This window comes from Lytechinus variegatus, chromosome 2, assembly GCF_018143015.1.
Source record: "Lytechinus variegatus isolate NC3 chromosome 2, Lvar_3.0, whole genome shotgun sequence".
In the NCBI taxonomy this organism is placed as follows: Eukaryota; Metazoa; Echinodermata; class Echinoidea; order Temnopleuroida; family Toxopneustidae; genus Lytechinus; species Lytechinus variegatus.
In genome coordinates this window covers 26,777,830-26,800,790 of record NC_054741.1, presented here as the reverse complement: position 1 = coordinate 26,800,790, position 22,961 = coordinate 26,777,830, and the positions used below count along the sequence as shown (strand labels likewise).

At 35.6% G+C, this 22,961-nt stretch overlaps 2 protein-coding genes across 2 annotated transcripts in view; both read left to right on the top strand.

The window, feature by feature from the left end:
• Positions 1-2,023: 2,023 nt before the first annotated feature.
• LOC121407712 (pre-mRNA-splicing factor SPF27-like) lies at positions 2,024-11,304 on the top strand. The gene is made up of 6 exons (XM_041598902.1): positions 2,024-2,181; positions 6,250-6,413; positions 6,764-6,925; positions 8,017-8,110; positions 9,735-9,772; positions 10,819-11,304. Exons 1-6 carry the CDS (start codon positions 2,107-2,109, stop codon positions 11,030-11,032), a joined length of 747 nt encoding a protein of 248 aa, XP_041454836.1. The 5' UTR covers positions 2,024-2,106; the 3' UTR covers positions 11,033-11,304.
• Positions 11,305-14,205: 2,901 nt separating this feature from the next.
• The window catches only part of LOC121407711 (gamma-tubulin complex component 2-like), a 29,789-nt gene continuing 21,033 nt past the window's right edge, over positions 14,206-22,961 (top strand). Inside the window, exons 1-5 of the mRNA XM_041598901.1 lie at positions 14,206-14,255; positions 17,354-17,445; positions 17,935-18,102; positions 19,404-19,566; positions 20,555-20,651. Coding sequence (XP_041454835.1) covers positions 17,393-17,445; positions 17,935-18,102; positions 19,404-19,566; positions 20,555-20,651 — 481 coding nt within the window. The 5' untranslated portion in view covers positions 14,206-14,255; positions 17,354-17,392. The remainder of the gene's footprint in view (positions 14,256-17,353; positions 17,446-17,934; positions 18,103-19,403; positions 19,567-20,554; positions 20,652-22,961) is intronic.

Sequence of the window (22,961 nt, the reverse complement as noted above, 5' to 3'; positions counted from 1 at the left end):
ATTGCTAATCTGCTCCATGAAAAAATGAGTGTAATCTTATTTGCTATACTTAAAATTGATCAATCATTTGTAAAATTGCAACAGAATATTTGCAATTGATTGCAAATATTTTCTTGCAACACCCCCTAAGTATGGTTCACAAACAAATGCAAAAGGTGCAATATGCATTAAGTTATATGGTTTGGCCATGAAAGTATGATTCAGCATCTTTAATCAAATGCTTAATATGCAGCTGATTATATGTGTTCATGAAGTAGTAGATATCTATAAAGTGGAAATTTGTAATTTTGACGTCACAGTACAAGGTTGAATCTCTTGGGATCACATAAATATGTTTGGCTTGGGAGAAAATTCAACTCAAAACTGGTAGATGATGTGTTTTGCAAGTTTTGAAGTGCTGCTTGAGACTGCTTCAAGCCTTCAACTGTTATTGTTGCTATAATTTCACGATTGGAATTACTCCAAACTGGATGGTATGTCATAAAGCTATTCATTTGTGTATTATAAAAGCTACGCATAACTGGAACATGTTCTTAGGTGCTCAGTCAGGTACATGTGATATACATGTATCATTTAGCCTAAGATAGGGTCACCAGTTATGTGTAAACAACTGCAGTCGTCCCAAGATTAATTGACAAAGTACATGTACATGCGCGTCTTCGATATATTCTAATGAATTGAATGAAATAAATACAAGTGTGATGATTATTGATGCATTGTGATTTACGCGTAGATGACAGAAAGTTCTGAAAATATTCATTATCACACTTTATGAAATATTATACTTCATGCATGACTGATCAGTCACAATTTTCAACTCGGTGAAAAACAAAGGCAATTATTATCTCTTTCATATAAAATCAATTAATTGTATTTTATGACAGCCAGGTTAGAAGTTTTTTACTTCCAGCATCTTCTCCTTTTACTGCGTTTAATATGTAGAGTGTACAAATAATTCCTGTATACACTGTATATGTCGTACATGTACATTGTAATCAAGCAGTGAGTGTGAAATTGTGTGTCTATGAATCATTTTCATTCTGGTCATTTGTCATGGTTTACTAAGGGATACCAGAAAAATTTACATGACATTATTATTAAAACTTAATTCTGATTCACATAAATTTGCAGGTGTACATGTTAGAGTTTAAGAATTATGTCTGTGAATCTTCATGGAATTACATATTTAGTTTACCTTGTATACTGTCACTTTTTTTATTGAAAGAGATATAATATGTATCTCTGTGGTGTCATTATTTATTGCGATAGATTCATAGCAAAGCACAGGGTGCATCTATATTGATTGTAAATGTACTGTTTGTGTTTCATATTGTGCAAAGCACTTCAGTCGGGGGATACTGGACGTCTTTTAAATAAAGACTGATCATAAGAAATACCTGATTTTCATTTATTTTTTGTTAAAGTATTTTGCCCATCTGAGCACCCCCCCCCCTTCCCCCAAAATGTGAACGTCACCATTCCAATTCATTAGATCATAATTTCCCAAAATGGTAATCATGTGAATCTAGCCAAACACAGAATATTTTTTTCCAGGAGGGGGGGGGACAAAGATGGATAATTTCTTGAAAGCACCCCAAAGCGAGGGGGCAAAGCAACCAATTAGCTGGTCTTTGGGGCACTTCCAATTTTTAAAAGTGATTTTGTGCACATTGTTGGTGAATTTTGTGATAACTTTGAGTAAAATTTGCAAGTTTTCGTTTGTTTTTTTTTGGGGGGGGGGAGGCAAACCATAAGAACCATGAGTGTCGAGTGACGGTTTGGAGCTAGTAGTAGGGCTTGCAGGGATTTTTGTGGACAAAATTGGAAAATCAGTTAACTATGGTAATTGAGGTAAAATTCCATGATCTCAGATGCATCTGAGGCTCACGATTTTTCAATTTTGTCTGAAAAATTGGTAAAGACCGCAGAATTATTATTTTTCTCTTCTTCAAATTTTGCCCAAAGAAAGCCCCCCCCCCCTCAAAATTATCCCTTTTGTAGCGCCCTCTATTCTAGTGTTCTGCGGCGATTACACATTTTGTAGTGCAAACGGAAAGTTGAAAGCTTAGTTTCGTCGGCTTTTTCGTGATTCTTATCTGAGAAAATATGGCGGGAGAAGTAATAGTGGATGCCTTGCCCTATGTAGACCAGGGATACGATGAACCAGGAGTCAGAGAAGCGGTTGGTATTTGTAATTATCTCTCTCTCTCTTTTTGTCGTCTTTGCCTTCGCAAAACTAGACTGCGAGCGAAAGTGACTTCGGTCCCAGGTATTAATTTTGGTGTTTAGTTTTCAATTCAAGCCACATCTGCTCCTGCGACAATCGCTCCGGTTTTGATATCTCAGAGGGCATGACTCAGGGAACAAGATAGATTTCCTAGGGAAATCCATCTTTGTTTTGGTCCTTCTTTTATGAGACTATGGAGAGATGACTCAAGACGTCAATGATGAAGATTCAAGAAGTATATGACCAAGGTGACCAGATTTCACAAAATGAAATACGGGACAATCGACAAAGATCAGTACTAAAGAACGCTTCACAGTGTTAGACTTATGAAAAAATACAAAGTATTGGAAGGGAGGGTGAACGAAAGCATAAAGGAGAGAAAGGAAAGAGATGATTGAGAAGGAATGAAAATGATGGAAAAAGTAAAAATAACAGAAAGTTACAATATAAGAAGGATGAAAGAAAGAATAAAAGAGAGAAAAAAAAGTTTTCCGTCATTCTTTGATATGAATATCGAAAGAAAGAAAAGGAAAGGTAGAGGAGATGAATAAATGTGTGTAAGACAAAATAAAAGAGAGAAAGGAGAAAGAAAGAATAAAAAGAAAAAATGTTTCCGTCATTCTTTGAAAGAAAGAAGAAAAACAGGAAGGAAGGGAGGAGATAATGAAAAAGAGAACATAATGGAAGGAGAGAAAGAATGAAAAACAGGAGAGGAAGGGAAAAGGAAGCAAAGAAAATTTTAAGGAAACGAAAGAGGAAATTGGAAAGAAGGAAAGAAAGGAAAATGAACACACAGACAGAGAAAGGTTTAAGAAAGAAAGATATGGAATAAAGATAGAACGAACAAAAATGGCAAGCAGGAAGGATAGGGTAGAAAATAAAGAGTAAAAAGTTCAAACTTCAAGCAAACCAAAAAAAATCCAATCATCTTACAGAAATCATAATGTTATTTAGGATTTTTTTAGATATGTTTTAAAAATTTTAAAAAGTAAAATGTTCTAGAAATGAATAAAATTTCAAAGTGAAACATTGTCAAACTTAAAAAGTAGATGATATATCGCGGCATGGTACACACCAAGACTCAAAACGAAAGCTGAAGGTAGATCTAAAAAGTTATGAAAACTCAATAATTGTTCCTCCGATTACATCTCCTAATCATTAATCTGATAATCCACAATATAATTTTAAGAATTTCCTGCCTATCTTCTGATTATTTTGGTGGAAAAACTTTCTCATGTGAGATTGTTTGCACCATTGAGAATTGCTCCGATCCCACATGCCTAGCTAGTAGCCTGCCACACACAGGCAGGAGGCCAGTTTGCTTGCAATGCATTGGGTGAACAAGAAAATTGCCGCAGGACTTTACAGAAAAATTTTATGCACAAGTTTACAGTTAACGATTTTAGTTTTGTCTCTGCTTCGTCATCTGTTGGTTATTTAATAAAAATTGGTCACTTGTAAATGTATTAACTACATTTTGTTGAATATTCTGAAATACGGGAAAAATAGGCGTCCCGGGAAGGGTTTGTCGGGACGCCGGGACAAAGGAGCCAAATACAGGACAATCCCGGGAAATACGGGACATCTGGTCACCCTGTATATGACAGTATGCAGTATACATGTACATGTACTTGTTTTTACTTGCACGCTGTAAGCATTTTTTTTTATTGGATACTAGTACTAGTAATGTACATACATACACTTGCACACTGCACTTCACCAGTATGACAATACACCAGACGGTGGACTGTACTGTTTCTAGAAGAAGAAGATATAAAAAAAATCATCATTGCGTCCTCAAGACTAGAATAGGATGCAACTTCATTTCTGAGCCATTGATTTTATTTTTAAACAAGAATTCATCAAAAAAATGAGAAAAATATCATGACAAGACGGAAGAGATTTGCCTGATGTTTACCCCGCCATCTTGTTTCCTATTGTTCTTCGCCAATGTTACAGAAGCGTGCGTCGCATAACGTAAATCATATGATTTTTACTCTCACTAAGCCGCCTGGCTAGTTGTGTGTCCGGACGATCAATTTTAGAAAGTCATTTGGAAAAATTCACAAGCAAAGTTTCAGCAATTTTTAGTACAAAATGCTAGGAAATAGAATATAGAGAACAAATACAAGATGACTACAAAGATTGATTTCATATTTAGTGTAATCCAAAGACAAAAAAGAACTAGTCTTGGTCTTAAGACTCTTAGACTAAGTTAGACTGAGAGAATGCAACTGAGTCGGTGCACTTTTGTTTTTCTTAAGAAGTGAAGTGCATGTGTGTGCATGCATGCGCGATCATTGGGCTTACTACAAATAAATCAAATGACTATGAATCTTTGGTAGTGTGACCTATGGTAAGATGGTAAGATAGATTACAGACATTGCAATATGCTTTTACAGCTAGAAGCATTAATAACTGGAATGCTTTGCCAGAGGAAGCAGTTTCTGGTACTAGTGTAAATGGATTTAAATCTGCAATCGAGAGGCACTGGAAATACTATCCATTAAAATATTCACCATACCAGAGACAACCCTTCATGACAAGGGGCAAATAAGCTTCCAGCTTTATGTCTCGACATCCAAGTAAATGATTGTAAATCCAAGTAAGTAAGGTGTCCTAAAGCAAGCTATGCACCACTCATTGCACATGCAACTTCAATGGCAAATTGTGCACTCTGTGTGTCTATGTGGAACTGTGACTGCAGTGTGACAAGTTCACTATTCCTGTTATACAGAGGCTGCAATAAAATCATTAAATGCAGAGAAAACTCGCAATTGTTCATAAGTTTGGAGCTGTTTCTATTCACTTTAATTTCATATTTTCCTATAATAAGGCACAGGCAATGCTATTTCCTTGCATGATAAATCTAGTGCGTAGCTTAAAGACCCCTTTCACCATCAGGCGGCGAAAACAAGATGTGAAAACTTGGCAGGATTTTGTTCTTGTGAGGTTATATATTTTCTTCTTGGGTTAAAGGGATGGTCCAAGCTGAAAGTATTTATGAATAGAGTAGAATTCACTGAGCAAAATGCTGAAAATTTCATCTAAATCAGATATGAAATTTTATAACAAAGTTATTGAATTTTAAAGTTTAGCTATAAAACAGTCATGAATATTAATTAGTTGGGCTGATGATGCCACCTCTCCACTTGTTCTTTTGTATTTTATTATATGAAATTAGGTTTATTCAAATTTTTTCCTCCAAGAACTAGAAAAATTGAACTGACAACTGATTTTAAATTACGGCTGCAACTTATTTCATTATAAGAGAAACATTACTCACACAAGTATGAAATAATGAAAAAATATGATATTATGTAATAACATAAGAAAACGGAAAGTGGAGATGTGACATCATCAGCCCATCTAATGAATATTCATGATGACTGTTTTCACAAAATATTGCTAAACTTTAGTTTAAACTTCAATAAATTTATTATTTATTATCTGATTTTGATGAAATTTTCAGCATTTTGCTCAGTGAATTCTAATCTATGTATTAAGATCTAAATATTTTCAGCCCAGATCATCCCTTTAATATTTACCACAAATTAGAGTTAGACAATGGCATTCATATATTAAATTTGCCATAATTTTTATCGTTTGTAAACAAAGTGCGTAGCTTTAGGTCCCCTATCATACAATTTACTGATTACTTTGCCGTTTGGAAAGGGCATTGACATTCTTACTTAAAAACGTTCAATTTCAAGAGGATAGCTTTCATATATAATATGTGACAGGATTTATTGACACTTTAATCTTATAAGATTTGTGTAGACTGAAGTATTAGGTTTGTATTTGCAAAATTAAGAATTAAAGAACGCTCATCATTGTTGATTGTGAACTAACACGGATGCATGTTATGCCATCGTGCTCTGCACATCAGGGGCTTATGTAAGGCATGCAAGTGTATCAAGATTGGAGCTTTGATTGCTACTAGATCTACCAGTTCTATGGCAATTGCTGATGCACAAACTGTTGTTTGAATTTTATTGGAATTGTGTCATTTCTCTTTGCAGGCTTATGCCCTTGTAGAGGAGGAGACCAGGAGATATCGTCCCACCAAGAACTACCTAGAGCATCTGCCAGCCATTGACAGCACTCCATTTGTCACTGAAGTTTTGAAGAATGAATTTGAAAGGATGGCCATGAGGCAGCCCATGGATATGTTAAGCATGAAAAGGTACGAGTATGGTGTTGGTAATGTTATGTACCAGCATGTACCAGGGTACATAATTTAAAGTAGGGAGCAAAATAATTTTTAGGAAGATTGTTAGTGGGGGGTTTTGCAGCCCTGGGTTATTGAAATCGAAAGTTTGTGTATGTTTAATTAGGTGTGGAAGTTTAATTGACAAAAAAAGCAGTTAAAGTCTAATATTTCCCATTTTATTAAAAAAAAATGATTTCAACAAATTGTGTATCATGTGGGTAATTAGATTTTCTTAATCTGCATCCAGTACATCTACCAGTGGTTCTGTGTGAAAGAGGTTTTTGAAACCATTTTCTAAACTTGCTTCGTATCTTCCTCTAAAGATATGAGTTGCCTCCCCCTCCCATCGGACGCCAGAATGACATCACAGCCTGGGCAGAGTGTGTCGAGAACTCCATGGCGCAGTTGGAACACCAAGCCGAAAGAGTGATCAACCTTGAACTTCTCCAAAATTATGGCAGCCATGCCTGGAGAGCACACAATGAGTAAGATCATGAACTTTTATTGATTTTGTTGCCTCCACGGTCAAAAGTAAACATAAACACTCTTACAAATTTTTTTAGCTGAAAGCACAATTTGTAATGACTTTGTACATGCAATCATATTTTCCAACAATTTTGGGTCTGAAATGCATACACTTAAAGTTGCATCAGGAATTTCGTAGTTTGTAACTGCATACCTGGGCATCACAAATTTGCTTCAAAAATTTTGCGAGATTTAAAAAATGTTGAGGAGGCCATTACACCCCCCCCCCCCCCCTTGTATCAAATATTTCATATCTTTTGCTAGCATGAAACTTAGTATGGTTAAAATCCTTTCACTCATTACATCTACATCATGCTAAAATCACTTTAAAACCAAGAACAATAGACTTTAAAATGACAGGATACGACAATTAGATATAGATATATTGTCTTGGGACTAGGTGAAAGTGCTTAAAGGACAAGTCCACCCTGACAAAAAGTTGATTTCAATAAAAAGAGAAATATCAAACAAGCATAACACTGAAAATTTCATCAAAATCGGATGTCATGTAAAGCAAGAAAGTTATGACATGTTAAAGTTTCGCTTAATTTTACAAAACACATCCTGGTCTGTATGCAAATGAGAAGACTGACGATGTCATCCACTCACTATTTCTTTTGTATTTTATTGTATGAAATATGAAATATTCTAATTTTCTCTTCATTGTCAAGTGATACAACCAATACAACAATAAATTCCTCCCTAAACATGTGGAATTAGCATTGTTTAATATTATATGGTTCAGTCAAGTTGGTCCTCATTGTCAAATCTGTAAAAAATGAAATATTGTATAATTCAAACAATAAAAAAACAAAGAAATAGTAAGTGAGGGACATCATCGACTGTCTCATTTGCATGTCACTAAGTTGTGCACATCACTGTCATGTGAAAAATAAGCGAAACTTTAGTCCTCCAAATGAAATTTTCAGTGCTATGCTGGTTTGATTTTTCTCTCTATATTCAAATAAACATTCTTCTGGGGTGGTACTCTTTTTTTTTCTATGTGTAATAATTTTTCGTCTGTCTGTTTTTTGTCTACATTTTTAACCAGCATCCTGGTGAAGATGGTAGAAAGTGCCCAGCATCAGCTACAAGACATCAAGAAACAAATCCAGGAGGTCAATTGGAAAAGAAAAAACAAACAGGTGTGCAAAACCTTTAAAAATAAAAGCATATTCTAAGAATAGTAGGAAAATGTGAAATTAACAATTGTCACACGGGTTGTGCATTCGCTGGTATTTAGCAGAAAGTGCACAAAATCTAATTTGATTATTCATTGTTTAAAGAACTGTCATATTTAGTCCATTTTAAAGATTGAATGTTGCATAGAGATGTTGTAGATCAGTGAATAAGTGTTTTCTTATCCACATGGGCCTTTTCACTTAGTAAAGGAATTCATTCACATGTGAGGTTTAATTAGTAACATTTAAAAAAATATTGTACATAGTTTTATGATAGTCACTACTGATGAGGAGGTTGCTGAAGGATAGTAAAATAGTGATAAAGGGCCATTCCACCCCAACCAAAAGTCGATTTGAATAAAAAGAGAAAATTCAAGCAAGCTGAACATTGAAAGTTTCATCAAGATCAGATTGTAAAAGAAGAAAGTTATGACATTTTAAGGTTTTGCTTTAATAATTTCACAAAATATTTGCATAGATTCTGGTTAGTATGCAACTGATATAAGTTATGACATGTTCCATTCAGTATTTTCTTTGTATTTTGTTACACAAATATGAAATACCTTGACCTTTTCCTCATTGTAATGTGAAATAATTGTTTGATTACTCCCTGAACTTGTGGAATACTGGAATTGCTCTTTTTTTGTATTCTGTGATTCCATGAAGAGTCCCCTTAATGCCAAAATATGCTAAAAATATGATAAAATTTATAATTCAAACAATACAAAAGAAATGGTGATGACATCCACTCTCTCATTTGCATATCACTGTGCTGTTCCGTGAAAAAATATGCAAAATTTTAAAATTCGATTTTTAGTATGCTTGTTTAATTTTTCTCTACTCATTCAAATCAACTTTTTGTTGAGGGTGGACTTGACCTTTACAGAGGTACATGTATTGTCAGCTGTGCATTGACATAACATTGTGAACACACGATGCATAGAATGACAGAAAATAAAGAATTCTGGTTTGATTTGGAATTACTAAAAAAATCCTTTTGTCTTACTTGAAGAAACAATATGTTTGTATATAACTTGATATTGAAGATTTCCTCTTAGTTATCTAATAGCTCAATTGTTTTCTTTTTTTCTTTCTCATTCCTTAGTTTATTTATGCTTATTTATGGACAAGTTTGTTTTGCTGCATATTAGCAGCATTTTTATTGAAATCACCCCCCCCCCAAAAAAAAAAAAAATCAATGCTAGGTAACCTGTTCCTTTGACAGTGCCCTGACACTCCTCAGCAGCAGCTATTGTAATCTGTATGCAATTCCTCATTAAGATACATCTAATTAGAGGGTGGTGACCAGCATTGTCTCAAAAGAAGACTGTTAATCTCTCAAAAATGTACATTGTAAAATCCAAGTTCAAGTGGTTCAAGTCCATTGTAGCATGTGCCTTTAGTCCCGGCCTTTAGTAAGATGTTGATACATTTGCTACTCTCCACCTAATTGGTTGACCCAGGTTCACTTATAGCTGAAATTATGTTTTATAGGGCCCCTTGATATTGGACAGATTATCTCACTCATTTGCTTATTTCCAAGTTGATGTCAGCATGAATTTTCTTAAATTTTTGCTTTATAATCCAGACTGCTTCAGGACCAGAACTCGGAAGATTGCAAGAAAGGTAATTATTTAATTTGTAAATCTTAATGACCATGCTGGTTGGATCAGTTAACAACGGCAAAACCAAACCTCTTGACATTTTTAAAAATTATATATCTTGGAAAATGATAGCTTAAATCTATGAAATCATTAAATACATAAAAATGTTTAATGAAATATTCATGGTCATCCTCAGTCCTGTTTTTTTTAAAAGAACCATTGAGTAGCATAGCTTCAACCTTTTTCCATTACTTGAGTAACTATCATGAGTATCATCAGAATAATTTTGGGGTATCGAGTGACCAAGGTCTTGAAATCAATACATAATGAATATCTTCTTACTCTACCCAAATAACCGTTTGAGGGTTCAATTTCAAACTTGGTTTATGTTGTGATAAGGATCTGATAAGTTTTGGGGGTCACAAGATAAATATCACACTGTTCATTCTTTGAAAATAAATCTATGTGTAATATTTTCTGATCTATTGGTGGCAGAGTCCGAGATGTGCCAGTCCAGTGCAAAGACCAGTGCACGGAATACAAATTATGCAAATTCATTGCTCTTATACTCCTGTGCCATTCCGTTTTGCTAAATAGAAAATGTGTCTGTCTCAACTTTTCTGCTGGGAAGAAAACATTGTAGCGCATTCCTCCAAAGCAGAAGGTCATTCTATGAAAATGTTTATTTTATGTGAGTTTTAATAGTAGACTTTAATTATATCAAAAAAGAAAAAAATGTAGATGTTGTCTAATAATACAAGGTTTATCCTAATAATTGCAAATATGATTTATAAGGATAAACCTTATATTATTTGATGAAATCAAGATTTTTTTTCTTTATGAATACATATACAGAAAATGCATTATTTATTTGTTCAACTGTCACCGTGTCTTTTGGGGGGGGGGGGGCACAATTACCTCTGGTTATTATTGACATGATAACTGGAAATGATATTGTCAGATTTTACACGTATACCCGCATATTTTGTTATTTTTTGTTAAAGTCCATTGAGCAGTACACCTATGCATATAATGCTAGGTAACATTTCTCCCTTTTTTTCTGTGTAGCTGGGCTGGTTTGGTGTCCAAGAACTACGAGATAGAGAGGGCATGTCTTGAGCTGGAATATGATACCAACAAACTCAAACACCAGGTGGATTCCTTGAAACCCAGTACTGACACACAATATGGACAAGCTAATCGCCAAAACGATGATGTTGATATGGAGGAAAGTGATGAGGATGAGGATGACGATGACGATGAGTATGCTGCTTCGAGATGATACTGTGGAAGGGATTCTTCCAATCTTTTGAAATATTTCAGTGTCATTGGACTTTTTGGAGAATGACAGAAGTAGCTATTTATTCCCTCCGTTGGAAACAGATATTCTGAGTGTTTATGAGGATAGATGTAAAAAGTTTATTTTGACTTTTAAAGATGAAATTTAATTCTGTCTGTGAAATGGAATAATGGACGACACTGTCTCAAAGTGATTGAGAAAGGCTGTTTGTAATACACCTATGAATTGGGGGCTTACTATAAGGCAATGGTATCGCCAAAACGATATATATTGACTCAATTCTTGTGAAGATAACATTCACTGCACTGCACTCAGATAAGCATGTATGGGACTAAACCAATATTGTTGGCCAGACACTTTCAGCATCATTCTATTATATTTTGAAATATTAAGGCAATTAAAAAGCAATCCATAACAATTATCACTTCATTCGTCTTTATCATGAAAATAATTGGATTGCTCACAAGGATTACTGGGTATTCCATCTTTCCAATAATTTTTGTTTATCTTTAACCTTTTCTAGATGGTTTTTTTTTAAACAATTTTTTTGCTGAGGAATCAGTAGGACCCAACCTCACCACCCCTGCTTCAGATCTCAGTTGGAAAAGGTCTGATCAACACAAATGTTTCAAAGAGACATGTTAAAGATAAATGCCTTTTGTGGTGACGATCTCGAAATGAGTTCGAACAGAATCCTATAAAATGACCACCCCGGTGTTTGAATGTATAAATAAAAAAAAATTGTGCCAAGTAGCTCTTGAAGAAAATACATGTATGTATTTATGAAAAATGAGCAAAATAAGCATGGAATTCCATAACACATTGAGTCTTTTTCCCAAAATATTAATGCACTGTCCCACATACATGTATGCTTTTATGTGTTAGTGATCATCAGAATTATTTGTTTTTGGCCAAGATTGGATGATTTCACAAAGATAGTGTACGTTAATGTACTAAAACAATAGATCTGATTTAAAAGACTCTCATGAATTAATTTTCTGCTGCAACTATTTTTTGCAGCATCATTTTTTTGTAATCTATGTATTATGTTTTATGTATATTATGTGCATGTACTTTCATTTCAATATCATCTTATTAAGAATGAGGTGTTTTCATGGCATATTTATTGCAAATGCAATTTCAAAATAGCCTGGGCTATAAAGATCTAAGTAGCCTTAAATGTTAAAGACCCAGACTGGACCCAAAAGTGAAATTCACAAATATACATTACCATATACATCATATACATTACCAATCGAAAGCTCATATACTATTTACACAGCAATGCAAGCTTTATTCATCTTTATCATTTACCAGCTGAGTATTCTATTTCAGAATAGCTCTAATAATTACCAGGCTTCAAAAATATGCTTTCTTATGCTTTCACTGGCCTCAAAACCGTGACGCCATGCAGTGTTAGAAGCGTTGTGATTCCATAGGTTTGTATGCCGAAAAAGTGGCTGATTTTTCTGCTTTTCAGATTATGCATTCTATTATCCTTACTTCTATCACATAGAGATATCTTTACCTGCAAACTTGGACTGATCAAATCTACAGTTGTAGTTGATTTTTTGACCATATTTATTTCCCGCTTATTTTGCGCAGCTTTCTATATGCATTCAGATTAGATTACACATAACAATTTTTCCTGACGTAGCATTTTTCAATTATGTCCAATAAGAGCCAATCAAAGAAATTACAAAGTGCTTTGTGAAGACTGAAGAGTTGTATGTTTCCATTCATTTGAGCACAGAATAGTTGTTAGTGCCATTTTCCTCTGCAAATTGAATTAAAAATCATATAATCTGGAAAAAAATATATATATTTTCTTCGTACAAACCTATGGAATCACAACCCTCCTGACTTAATGTGACTTACATAGTTCAATGTTTTTTGTTTATTATTTGATTGCATATTGAGATATTTTGAAAGGAAATACCGGTATGTGTATATGTCAATCATTTTTGTTGAGAACTAGCTTCATTTGGATTAGTTGTAATGAATCCAGTCCTGCTGTAAAAGACTCATTTTTATGCTGTAAATAAATTTTGTATGAAACTGAATCATTGCAATGTTTAACTGTTTTGTCTTTTTTCATTTCACTGATCACTATTTTTATGGTGATCACAGTCAGAGCTACATGTAAAGGGGAATTTCACCCGAACAACAAAAAGAAAAATAGAGAATAATACTGGTTTTATTTTGTGACATCACAAACAAGTAGCTCCTCCAGTAATCTGAGTCCCCCAATATGTCATTCTCTCAAAAAATTGGAAATGATTTTTACGGTGGATGAATTATCACACACATTCCATACCCAAATCTGTAAGAAAAATATTTGTATTCATATGTTAAAAAATATGGAATGTATGGAATTTGAAGATTCAGTCTATGAAAGGATTTGGATGATTATTGCCTATATCACATATTTGCTCACCTGTTTTATCATGGTCGTCACCCAACGGTAACTTCCATGGAATCTTTGATTCTGATAGGCTGCTGTTGAGCACTGCTGTTATCGTATGATTGTGACCGGTCGATGGTAAAGATATCAAACAGGAACTTTTTATTAAACAGGGACCTGTAATTAATTACAAAATAAGTTGTTAGGAATTAGTGTTCTTTATGGCTTGACCTTGTGTGATAATACGATCAGACTTTAAATTTAATACAAATCAAAAATTGATTGCATGGCACGGGGTTGCACCTCGATCCGCACCCCCCCCCCCCTCCCCGTATTAACTATAGTAACAGATGCTTGGTGCTTCTTGGCCAATCAAAATCTTGGAAAGATTTTGTATCAGACAGTGGCATATAAAGATCACCAAAAATACTGAGGAGGCATGCAGGGGAAAATTTAAAAATCAAACATGTTTTTGACTTTTAAAATTCTATTTTGATGGATTTTGACATAATATGAAGAAAATAGCTTTCCCTTTCATTTTCTCTTTTTTCTCCTTTATTTGAATGGTCATTTCGGGTCCAAGAACCCCCCCCCTTCTAAATAAAAGAAACAAAAAAGGAATACATACTGAAACTATCCTTTTAAAAATAAATAAATGGTAATTTGCGAAAAAAATAGTGGCCATGCATTGCATCACGAATCAACCACAACAATTTTACGTTAAAAAAAACCCCGACAATACATGTATGTGAACGAGGATACTCTTCTAATTTGATGTTTCGCCGCGAATACTTTCATCTCGTAAGTCAAATTTGTTTTGTTTTTGAAGTTTGAATTAGGGGCTAATCAGGATTTCGTTTCACATGTAACCATTTTTAAGTTTCATAATGAAGTTCAGAACATGGATTTTAAACCTTTGTATCGAATGCATTGAAATATAGGATTTACAACGGCCGAAATTGCATGTTTATTGCATAGGCGTAGTAGCAAATAAAGTAACTAACGTGAAAAGTGGTTTATGGGACCGTAGGCGTAGACTGGGAAGTCTTGTCAGTCTGTCGGGCGTTATTCCCCGCGCGAGCTGGGCGGCTCTGCTCTGCCGGCCGAGGCTGTGCTTGAGGCGAAAGCTTCGATCGATCTCTATACGTTGGCTTCACTCACCAATAAGAGAGACCATGGAGACCGAAGTTCTATCTCGATCTGTATAGTTATTCTATTCGCATTATCATGATTATGAAGCGATGTTAACCAACAACTCTAAAAATTCATCCCGTAAACACGTTCGTAGACGTAGTGCATAGTCATTGTGGACGTTAGTGAGGTAAAACCGATCGTTTAGAATGGGATTGGGATGGCGGGGCGTGTTAGCGATGGCACAATACAGACACAATGTACGGGACGACCGAGTGGTTAATTAATACAGGAACGACACTGACAAGGATTTATCACTCACGAATGGGTTACTTCGACGGTACAATACAGTGACAACCTAATACTCACTAACCCAGGGCCAGGGAACTGGGCGGGAGCCCAGGATCTTATGATGTGTAAAGGCATACTCACCTGACAAGCGTGAAGCTTGAAGTATGGTCAAAATAATTCTCCAAATAAATAGTTATTAAACAGAAATCAAGCACCACGATTATATGGATGAAGGTCTAACGAGTGGCAGTTTTTCTGACAACTGGGCACAGACTGGAACCTCAAAAAACGAAAAGTTCTCTCCTACCCCCGTCTCGATCGGCCATTTTTGTTATGGAAACAAAAACGGGGGTAGAAGGAGAGAACTTTTCGTTTTTTGAGGTTCCAGTCTGTGCCCAGATGTCAGAAAAACTGCCACTCGTTAGACCATCATCCATATAATCGTGGTAAGTGCTTGATTTCTGTTTTAAATTTTAACTATTTATTTGGAGAATTATTTTGACCATACTTCACGCTTGTCAGGTGAGTATGCCAAATTGCACGTAAGATCCTGGGCTCCCGCCCGCGTTGCGGGCGGGAGTTCCCTGGGTTAAATACTCACCTGACACTTGCACAGACGATGCGATGCCACACGGTAGAGACCACTCACACAACTAATGATTTCTTTTTAATAGTTTTAGTTTTTAAAAAAAAAATGAATTGGAAATTATTTATAAAACTGTTTTTATCGCTTACCTCCAAGTCTCAACCAGGATACTCCGTTCGATCCGTCCTTAATACTGCGGTGGAAAGTACGCAAACAACAATCGAAAAGCAATTTTTCGTATCGAACATTCTCAATTCAAGTCGTCAGCGCGTAATAGGAAATTGTACCAAAAATCAACAGGTTGCATCTCATGTATATACTTATTGGTAAAGTACGCCATCTTTTGACAAGATGATGAAAGTGGATTGAACGAGCAAGAAAATAATGCTGATCGCCTAGAATGCAGCTAGCTTGCAACACCGTAAACAAAGGTACGGTAGGCACTTAAGAACCAAGTTTGAAAGGACACTCGTAAAATTATGTCACTCTCGCGATGAATATTCATTAGATCCTGGTCGTGCGTGTTCAATACAAACTCTCTGCATGCATGCACTCGGTGTGTATTGAACACGCACGACCACGATCTAATGAATATTCATCGGCGAGAGTGACATAATTTTACGAGTATCCTTTCAAACTTGGTTCTTAAGTGCCTACCGGCTTGGTGAATAATATCGCGCGCCCTCTTTAGGCAAAAGTTGATATCAACGCTGATCAAGAGGCATCTACGTGAAGATCACGAAAAATGCTCTTATTTTATTAAAACAAACAGCAAAGAGAATTCAACAAACGATCCATATGGTTCGGTAAGTGTTATAGAAAAATTATAAGTCATAGCTATGATGTAAAGTCATAGTTATTTTAGTGAAAATGGTGTGAAAGATTCGCGTGCACCAGGTGCATATGAATCCTTCACACACGAGACGATTTGAAACCATGAGTGGGTAGAGACAGGAACATATAATATAAGCAGACTTCTAATAACAGACCATGGCGCCGAGTGGGGAGCTTCTGGGATGTCCTCAATGGCGTCTCGGGGTCTTCTCTCTATGGTGTCTGGATCCACATACACGGTATAGGCCTAGCACTGTGCCAGTAACATACTAACCTCGCAATATGTGTGAGTGGGATAAACCAGGGAAGTGGGACTCTGGGAGTTGAGCGACAGCCGAAGTAAGTCATGGTTTTTTTTCCTTTTAACAATTTTATTTTATTTATTCCCGTTTTGGTGCGTTTCAGGCCAAATCGTAATCTTATTTTTTTGGTCCAGTTCTTTTATATTTATATGAAATAAAGACAAAAATCAATGAGCCCAGTCGGGGGGATTTTGCATTGTTAGCCCCCTAATCATGGCAGCTGCAAGATCGTGAGCCGTCTGTGTATGAGGAGAAATAAAAATGTAAATAAAACTCGAAACGGACGACTGCCAGCTGTCTAAGGCTGGGCCTGCCCGCCCTGGCTCGATCAGGGCTGTGCCTCGCTTCTCGGACTTCCTCTGTTCCTCAGTTGTTAGACCAAAATATTCTTTCATTTCATTGGGCGCTAATGCAGTTTTGCACCGGCCGACTTCGAGCAAATTTCCCCACCAAATGGCATTTGCAAATGCAGGGGGGAGGGCACTTGCATCAGTAACGGGCGCGGGCGCTGGTCAGAAAATTTGAATCGTCCCAGTTTGTTTGGGACTGTCTCAGTTTTCAAAGATTTCTCCACACAAAAAATCTAGGAAACTGATTCAGGAGAATGAAGTTATAGACTCTACTTAGTTTCCTAGATTTTTTTGTGTGGAGAAATGTACCATTTTCAACATGTATCATTTTAAAAGTGTGCAAGCATTGCAAAACCCGTGAACAACTACAAACTTAATTTATTATTTTTTTTATTACTTCTCCAGATTTCCAGATGATTAAATTTAGACCTTGATCATTTTACAATGAGTGAATTTAAGATACATCATCTCGTCAGTGAGCTGATGAAACACTTGGGGTAAGTACATGTACAACGAAACAAATTATGAAGAATTTTTTCTTTACACTCTATCTAATTGTTAATTAAAAAAATATCAGGACTTTTTTTGTAATTCACTCTCCATACTGAAGTAAAATCCCAGTTTCTATCTATTTCAAGGCTAATCAAGATGTACCACCAAGAAACAGGCTTCCTGTTAATGATCATGTGAGGGATCATGGGGACTTAAAGCTAGACCAAGGAACATCGTAGCTACCTGGTCTTAGCAAAAAATGTATGGGATTTCCCAAAACCCTATGCAGGACACTTAATTATCAATGAAAAAAACCTATGCAGGAAATGTTCTTGAAGCTTCCATTACAGCCTCTATAATTTGCCAAAACATCTCTGGGGCAAGTTTCATGAAGTGTTTGTCATTGATTGCATCTAAAAAGTATTGTCGTCAGCCAATCAAATGCAATAATTTCATAAAATGAGCTCATGTTCTCTTCTTTTCTGGCTGACTAGGACTCAAGGTCAAGAAGGTCCAGAAGTGTACACAGATCTCCTGTTGAAGAATGTCACTCCCTACATAACCACCCAGGTATCCTCTCATGCTGCCAAGAGGAAGATAGCAGAGTTTTCAAGGTCACCTGCAGAATTCCTCAACAAATATGATGAACTCAAATCAAAGAAGTAAGGTTCTATGGCTAAATCACTTGAAGAATTCATTTGTATTTTTTTAATTTAGCATTCTAGAACTGAAATTACTTTCTTGTCAGGAACTTGGGCATTGCTAATGTACTGCCCTTTTCCAATAGCTCCAATAGAAGTTTTTGTCTCACCTGCATGGCAGAGTGAGCCTATAGGTGCCACTTTTCCGGCGGCGGCGTCAACACCAAATCTTAACCTTTTGATTAAGTTTTTGAAATGACAGCATAACTTAAAAAGTATATGGACCTAGTTCATGAAACTTGGCCATAAGGTTAATCAAGTATTACTGAACATCCTGCCTGAGTTTCATGTCACATGACCAAGGTCAAAGGTCATTTAGGGTCAATGAACTTTGGCCGAATTGGGGGTATCTGTTGAATTACCATCATAACTTTGAAAGTTTATGGATCTGATTCATGAAACTTGGACATAATAGTAATCAAGTTTACTGAACATCCTGTGCAAGTTTCAGGTCACATGATCAAGGTCAAAGGTCATTTAGGGTCAATGAACTTTGGCCAAATCGGGGGTATTTGTTGAATTACCATCATAACTTTGAAAGTATGTTGGTCTAGTTCATAAAACTTGGACATAAGAGTAATCAAGTATCACTGAACATCCTGTGCACATTTTAGGTCACATGACCAAGGTCAAAGGTCAATGAACTTTGGCCATAATGGGGGTATCTGTTGAATTACCATCATAACTTTGAAAGTTTATGGATCTGACTCGTGGAACGTGGACATGATAGTAATCAAGTAGCACTGAATATCCTGTGCGTGTTTCAGGTCACATGAACAAGGTCAAAGGTCATGTAAGGTCAATGAACTTTGGCCACGTTGGGGGTAATTGTTGAATTACCATCATATCTCTGTAAGTGTATTGGTCTAGTTCATAAAACGTGGAAATAAGAGTAACCAAGTATCACTGAACATCTTGTGCAAGTTATAGTAGTTTTCAAAGTCAGCACTGCTGCTATATTGAATCGCGTGATGCAGGTGAGACCGCCAGAGGCATTCCACTTGTTAAAAATTCTAAATCACTTTATAACCTAAGTGATTGACAGTAACAGACAAATGGAGTAATGATATAAAAGACAAATGGTCATGCTTAATCAGTAATAAATTCAACAAAACCTGTTCATCAAATATGGTTAGAAATAGGAATATCACACCATTTTGAAGTTCTTTGTGGCTTGTCACAATTTTCAGTGCTTTAAAAAAAAAATCATTTGATTCAAGTTAATACATGACTGTACTTTATGTTCCTGTTTTGTCCGGCAGCGTACGAGATTTAGATGCTCTGGTCTATCTGCTTTCCAAGCTGTCAGAAAATAAAGATGTGGTATCAACGCTCAAGGACAATTCTGAGAAACTTCTCATGCCAATGGATAAGATCAGTCTTCCGGCCCCTGGTACCAAGATGTCAGAGGAAGAAGTTTCAGAGGTAAGCCTAATTTGGTTTGCTTAGTTCTGCCCATTCTATGTTGTTTAAAGTCTAATACTTTAAACAACAAAGTATTGTTTAAAGTATGTGAACCGGTGTGTGAACACAACAGTTCACACACTGAACCGGTGTGTTGGCTCAGTTGGTAGAGCGTCCGTCTCACAACAGGGAGGTCGGGGGTTCAAACCCAGCCGCTTCAGACCAAAAGACGTTAAAAGATGGGAGTTGCTGCTACCCTGTTTGGCGTTCAACAAATGAAGGGATAGAGCCTGTCGATCTGGCGCTGCACGGTGGCTGCCGGGCCCACGATCAATTGGGCAAAGCAAATTTTCGGAGTATTTAATTTCATGTCTATTTCGAACAATAAATTATGGATTTTCATTTTCATTTTCAATACGAAAGTTGCAATAATGACTTTCACTATTTCACCTGATGTGTTTTTAATTAAATTGCTCTTTAAAAAAAAGAAACTTATTAGATTAGGTATTCGCTTTGCTACTGTATGCATGGAATATCACTTTATCCTATATCAATTTCTTGATTTTCTTGTTATTCGAAAAATTATTGTGATTTAAGGAGAAAAACACAGTGGCCCACACTTGGAAGTCAGGTGTAATTTCAACTGTTCTAAATTAGTGGTTTAAATAATGGATAGCCAATTGTGACATGCATCTCTCATAGTAGAAGTTCTATTTATCAGCTCATTTGACACTCAAATCATTCTTTACTGTCTGGGAATGAAAACTGTTTTTTTTACTGTTGTTTTTACCACTAATTATTTATGAGAGAGCACTGTAAACATAAAAATGCAATGAATTAATTTTTGACATTTTGGGCTGTTTGGCAGAGTTGTAGACCATGGTTTAAGTTAAACTAAACTTCAGAATATGGACCTGTGCATACATTACTGTTTCTTCATAACCTAAACCCTGTGTGTCTTTGAATTACAATAATATAAAGCATCTGTTTGTTTGTTTGTTTGTTTCAGCTGCGTAACCAGCTACTTGCGGTATCCTCCGCTGCATCAAGCCAAGCTTCAGAGGTGTTCAGGAAGATGATGAGAGAGAAACAAGCCAAGAAAAACAGTAAGTCAGTACATGCTTGATGGAGAATCATGTTTTATTTGGATACGATGTACAAACCCTCACTTAATACATAGCATTGTATGGCAGGACATTCTTTGTTTATAGACACACAAAAACAGCAAAAAAAAAAAACAATGAGGGGAAAACACTCCTCAGACATAAAACTAACTGTACACACACAATTTTCCTTCATTTAAAACAGCTAGTTTGTAAATGGATTTCTGTCTTTTCACAAGGTTTTTATATTTCCAAAGTAACAATTTCTTAAATTTGGATACTGCTATAGGTAGTAGGGGAAAACTATATCAACCGACTTTAAATTGAAGAATAAAGGGATTTAGTAAATTCTACAAACAAAATAATAGATAATTTTGTATTTTATTAAAGTCTATTTTCATTTTCTGTGTTGAAAATGTAAAAACATACATTAGTATATCCAAGTCTCCGATATGCAGTAAAAAAGCTAAATTTCCGAAAATTGAATTTTCAAGTTTGTGACTAAAAGTAATATCGATTTGGAATTTCGACCACTTAATAGTTGCATATTAAAGTTTTCTAGAAATTTTTGAAGCAATCCCCTTCTTTTATTTAGTTTTATGGTAAATCATGCATTTCACAAATTTTCATTTTTTGGGGAATTTTTTTTCAAAATGTTACGATACTGCAACAAATAACAATCACGATGTAATTTAAATTTTCCTTTTTTTTATTACAGGAAATAATTATACATAAATAAAACAAATAATGATCTTACATAAATCTCTTGAAGTGTCCGATGTAAAATCCCGAAGTGATGATGCTATATCCAAGTATTAATCCAAATGATAAAAATCCCAGTTGACTGGCGAAAATTCACAATGATGGCGATGATGAAACTGATGTTGAAGTCCGATGAATAATAAGAGTCACTGCAACGAGTTGAAATGTCCGTGAAGACGATGTTGATGATGATTAACAGTCAATTTCAGCAATCCATGGGTTGAAGCGTGTTCATTGAACAGGTTGATGATGTTGATGATCTCGATGAGAACTGATAATTTCTCAAAATAACTGCAAACAGTTCATTGATGCATAAACTGCTCTGATCTGATCTGGTGAAGTGATCTCATATGATGTGATGTGATCTCCTGCTCTCATATGATGTGATGGTGTGATCTAATATGATGATGTGATGATCATCTTGAAAAATCTGCAGCTTTATACTAATTACAAGTGTTCTAGATCATTCTCAAATTTCGACTAATCTACAAGCTTCTAGAATTGTCTTCCAAAAGAACTTTCTCCTTTCAGGAGCAGTCAAAATCCAGAACACTCTTGAATGACCTCATTGAAATCAACAGTGTAAACAAAATACCTAAGCCTATTCATTTCCACTACCAATACAATTCTATTGTTTGGCTTTTCCTTATTCAACAATAAAACTCCTTGGCCTTTAAATAGGCAAGGCCTGCATAATAAAAGACATCCTGGAATGTTCTTTACAATTCTTGGCTATCCTTAAAGGGAAATAACTAATAGATGAATGTAATTGCTTTTAAATTCTTCTACAATTATTCTTATATATAACACCTCCCCCACCGGAGAAAAGAAAGCTTTACCGTAGTAAAGGTTTCTTTAAGATTACTTTTTCTTTTAACTGTTTAAAGTCATCTTGATAAATCATTTACAGTTATCGTGTACAAAGATATAGTACTTAACGAACATGTTAAAATAAATGAACATCAAAGATGTTTTCTTCAAATGACACACTTGGTCAAAATCATGAATAATTTCACTTTTTATACTCTTGATAGAGCATCAGCAATTACATTATTCTTTCCCTTTATGTGTACAATTTTCAAAGGGAATGGTTGGAGCATTAGGCTCCATCTGTACAGTCTTTGATTCTTTGTTTTGAATTTCTCCAAAAACACAAGAGGATTGTGATCTGTATAGACTGTAATCTCTCCATTGGTTAGATACACCTCAAACTGCTGAAGGGCTAGTACGAGACTCAGGGCCTCTTTTTCAATAGTTGAGTACTTCTTTTGAAACCGATTGAGTTTCTTAGAGAAGTAGCACACTGGTTTTTCGATGCCTTCTTCGTCTTCTTGGAGCAATACTGCTCCTACTCCAACATCACATGCATCAATTGCTACTTTGAATGGCTTTGTGAAGTTTGGAGCTGCCAAAATAGGCTCATTCACCAAAATGGCCTTTAATTTCTCAAATGATCTTTGACATTCGTCAGACCAAACATACTTCACTTTTGCCTTCAGCAGGTTTGTCAGAGGACTAACCACAGTACTGAAATTTGGAACAAATTTCCTG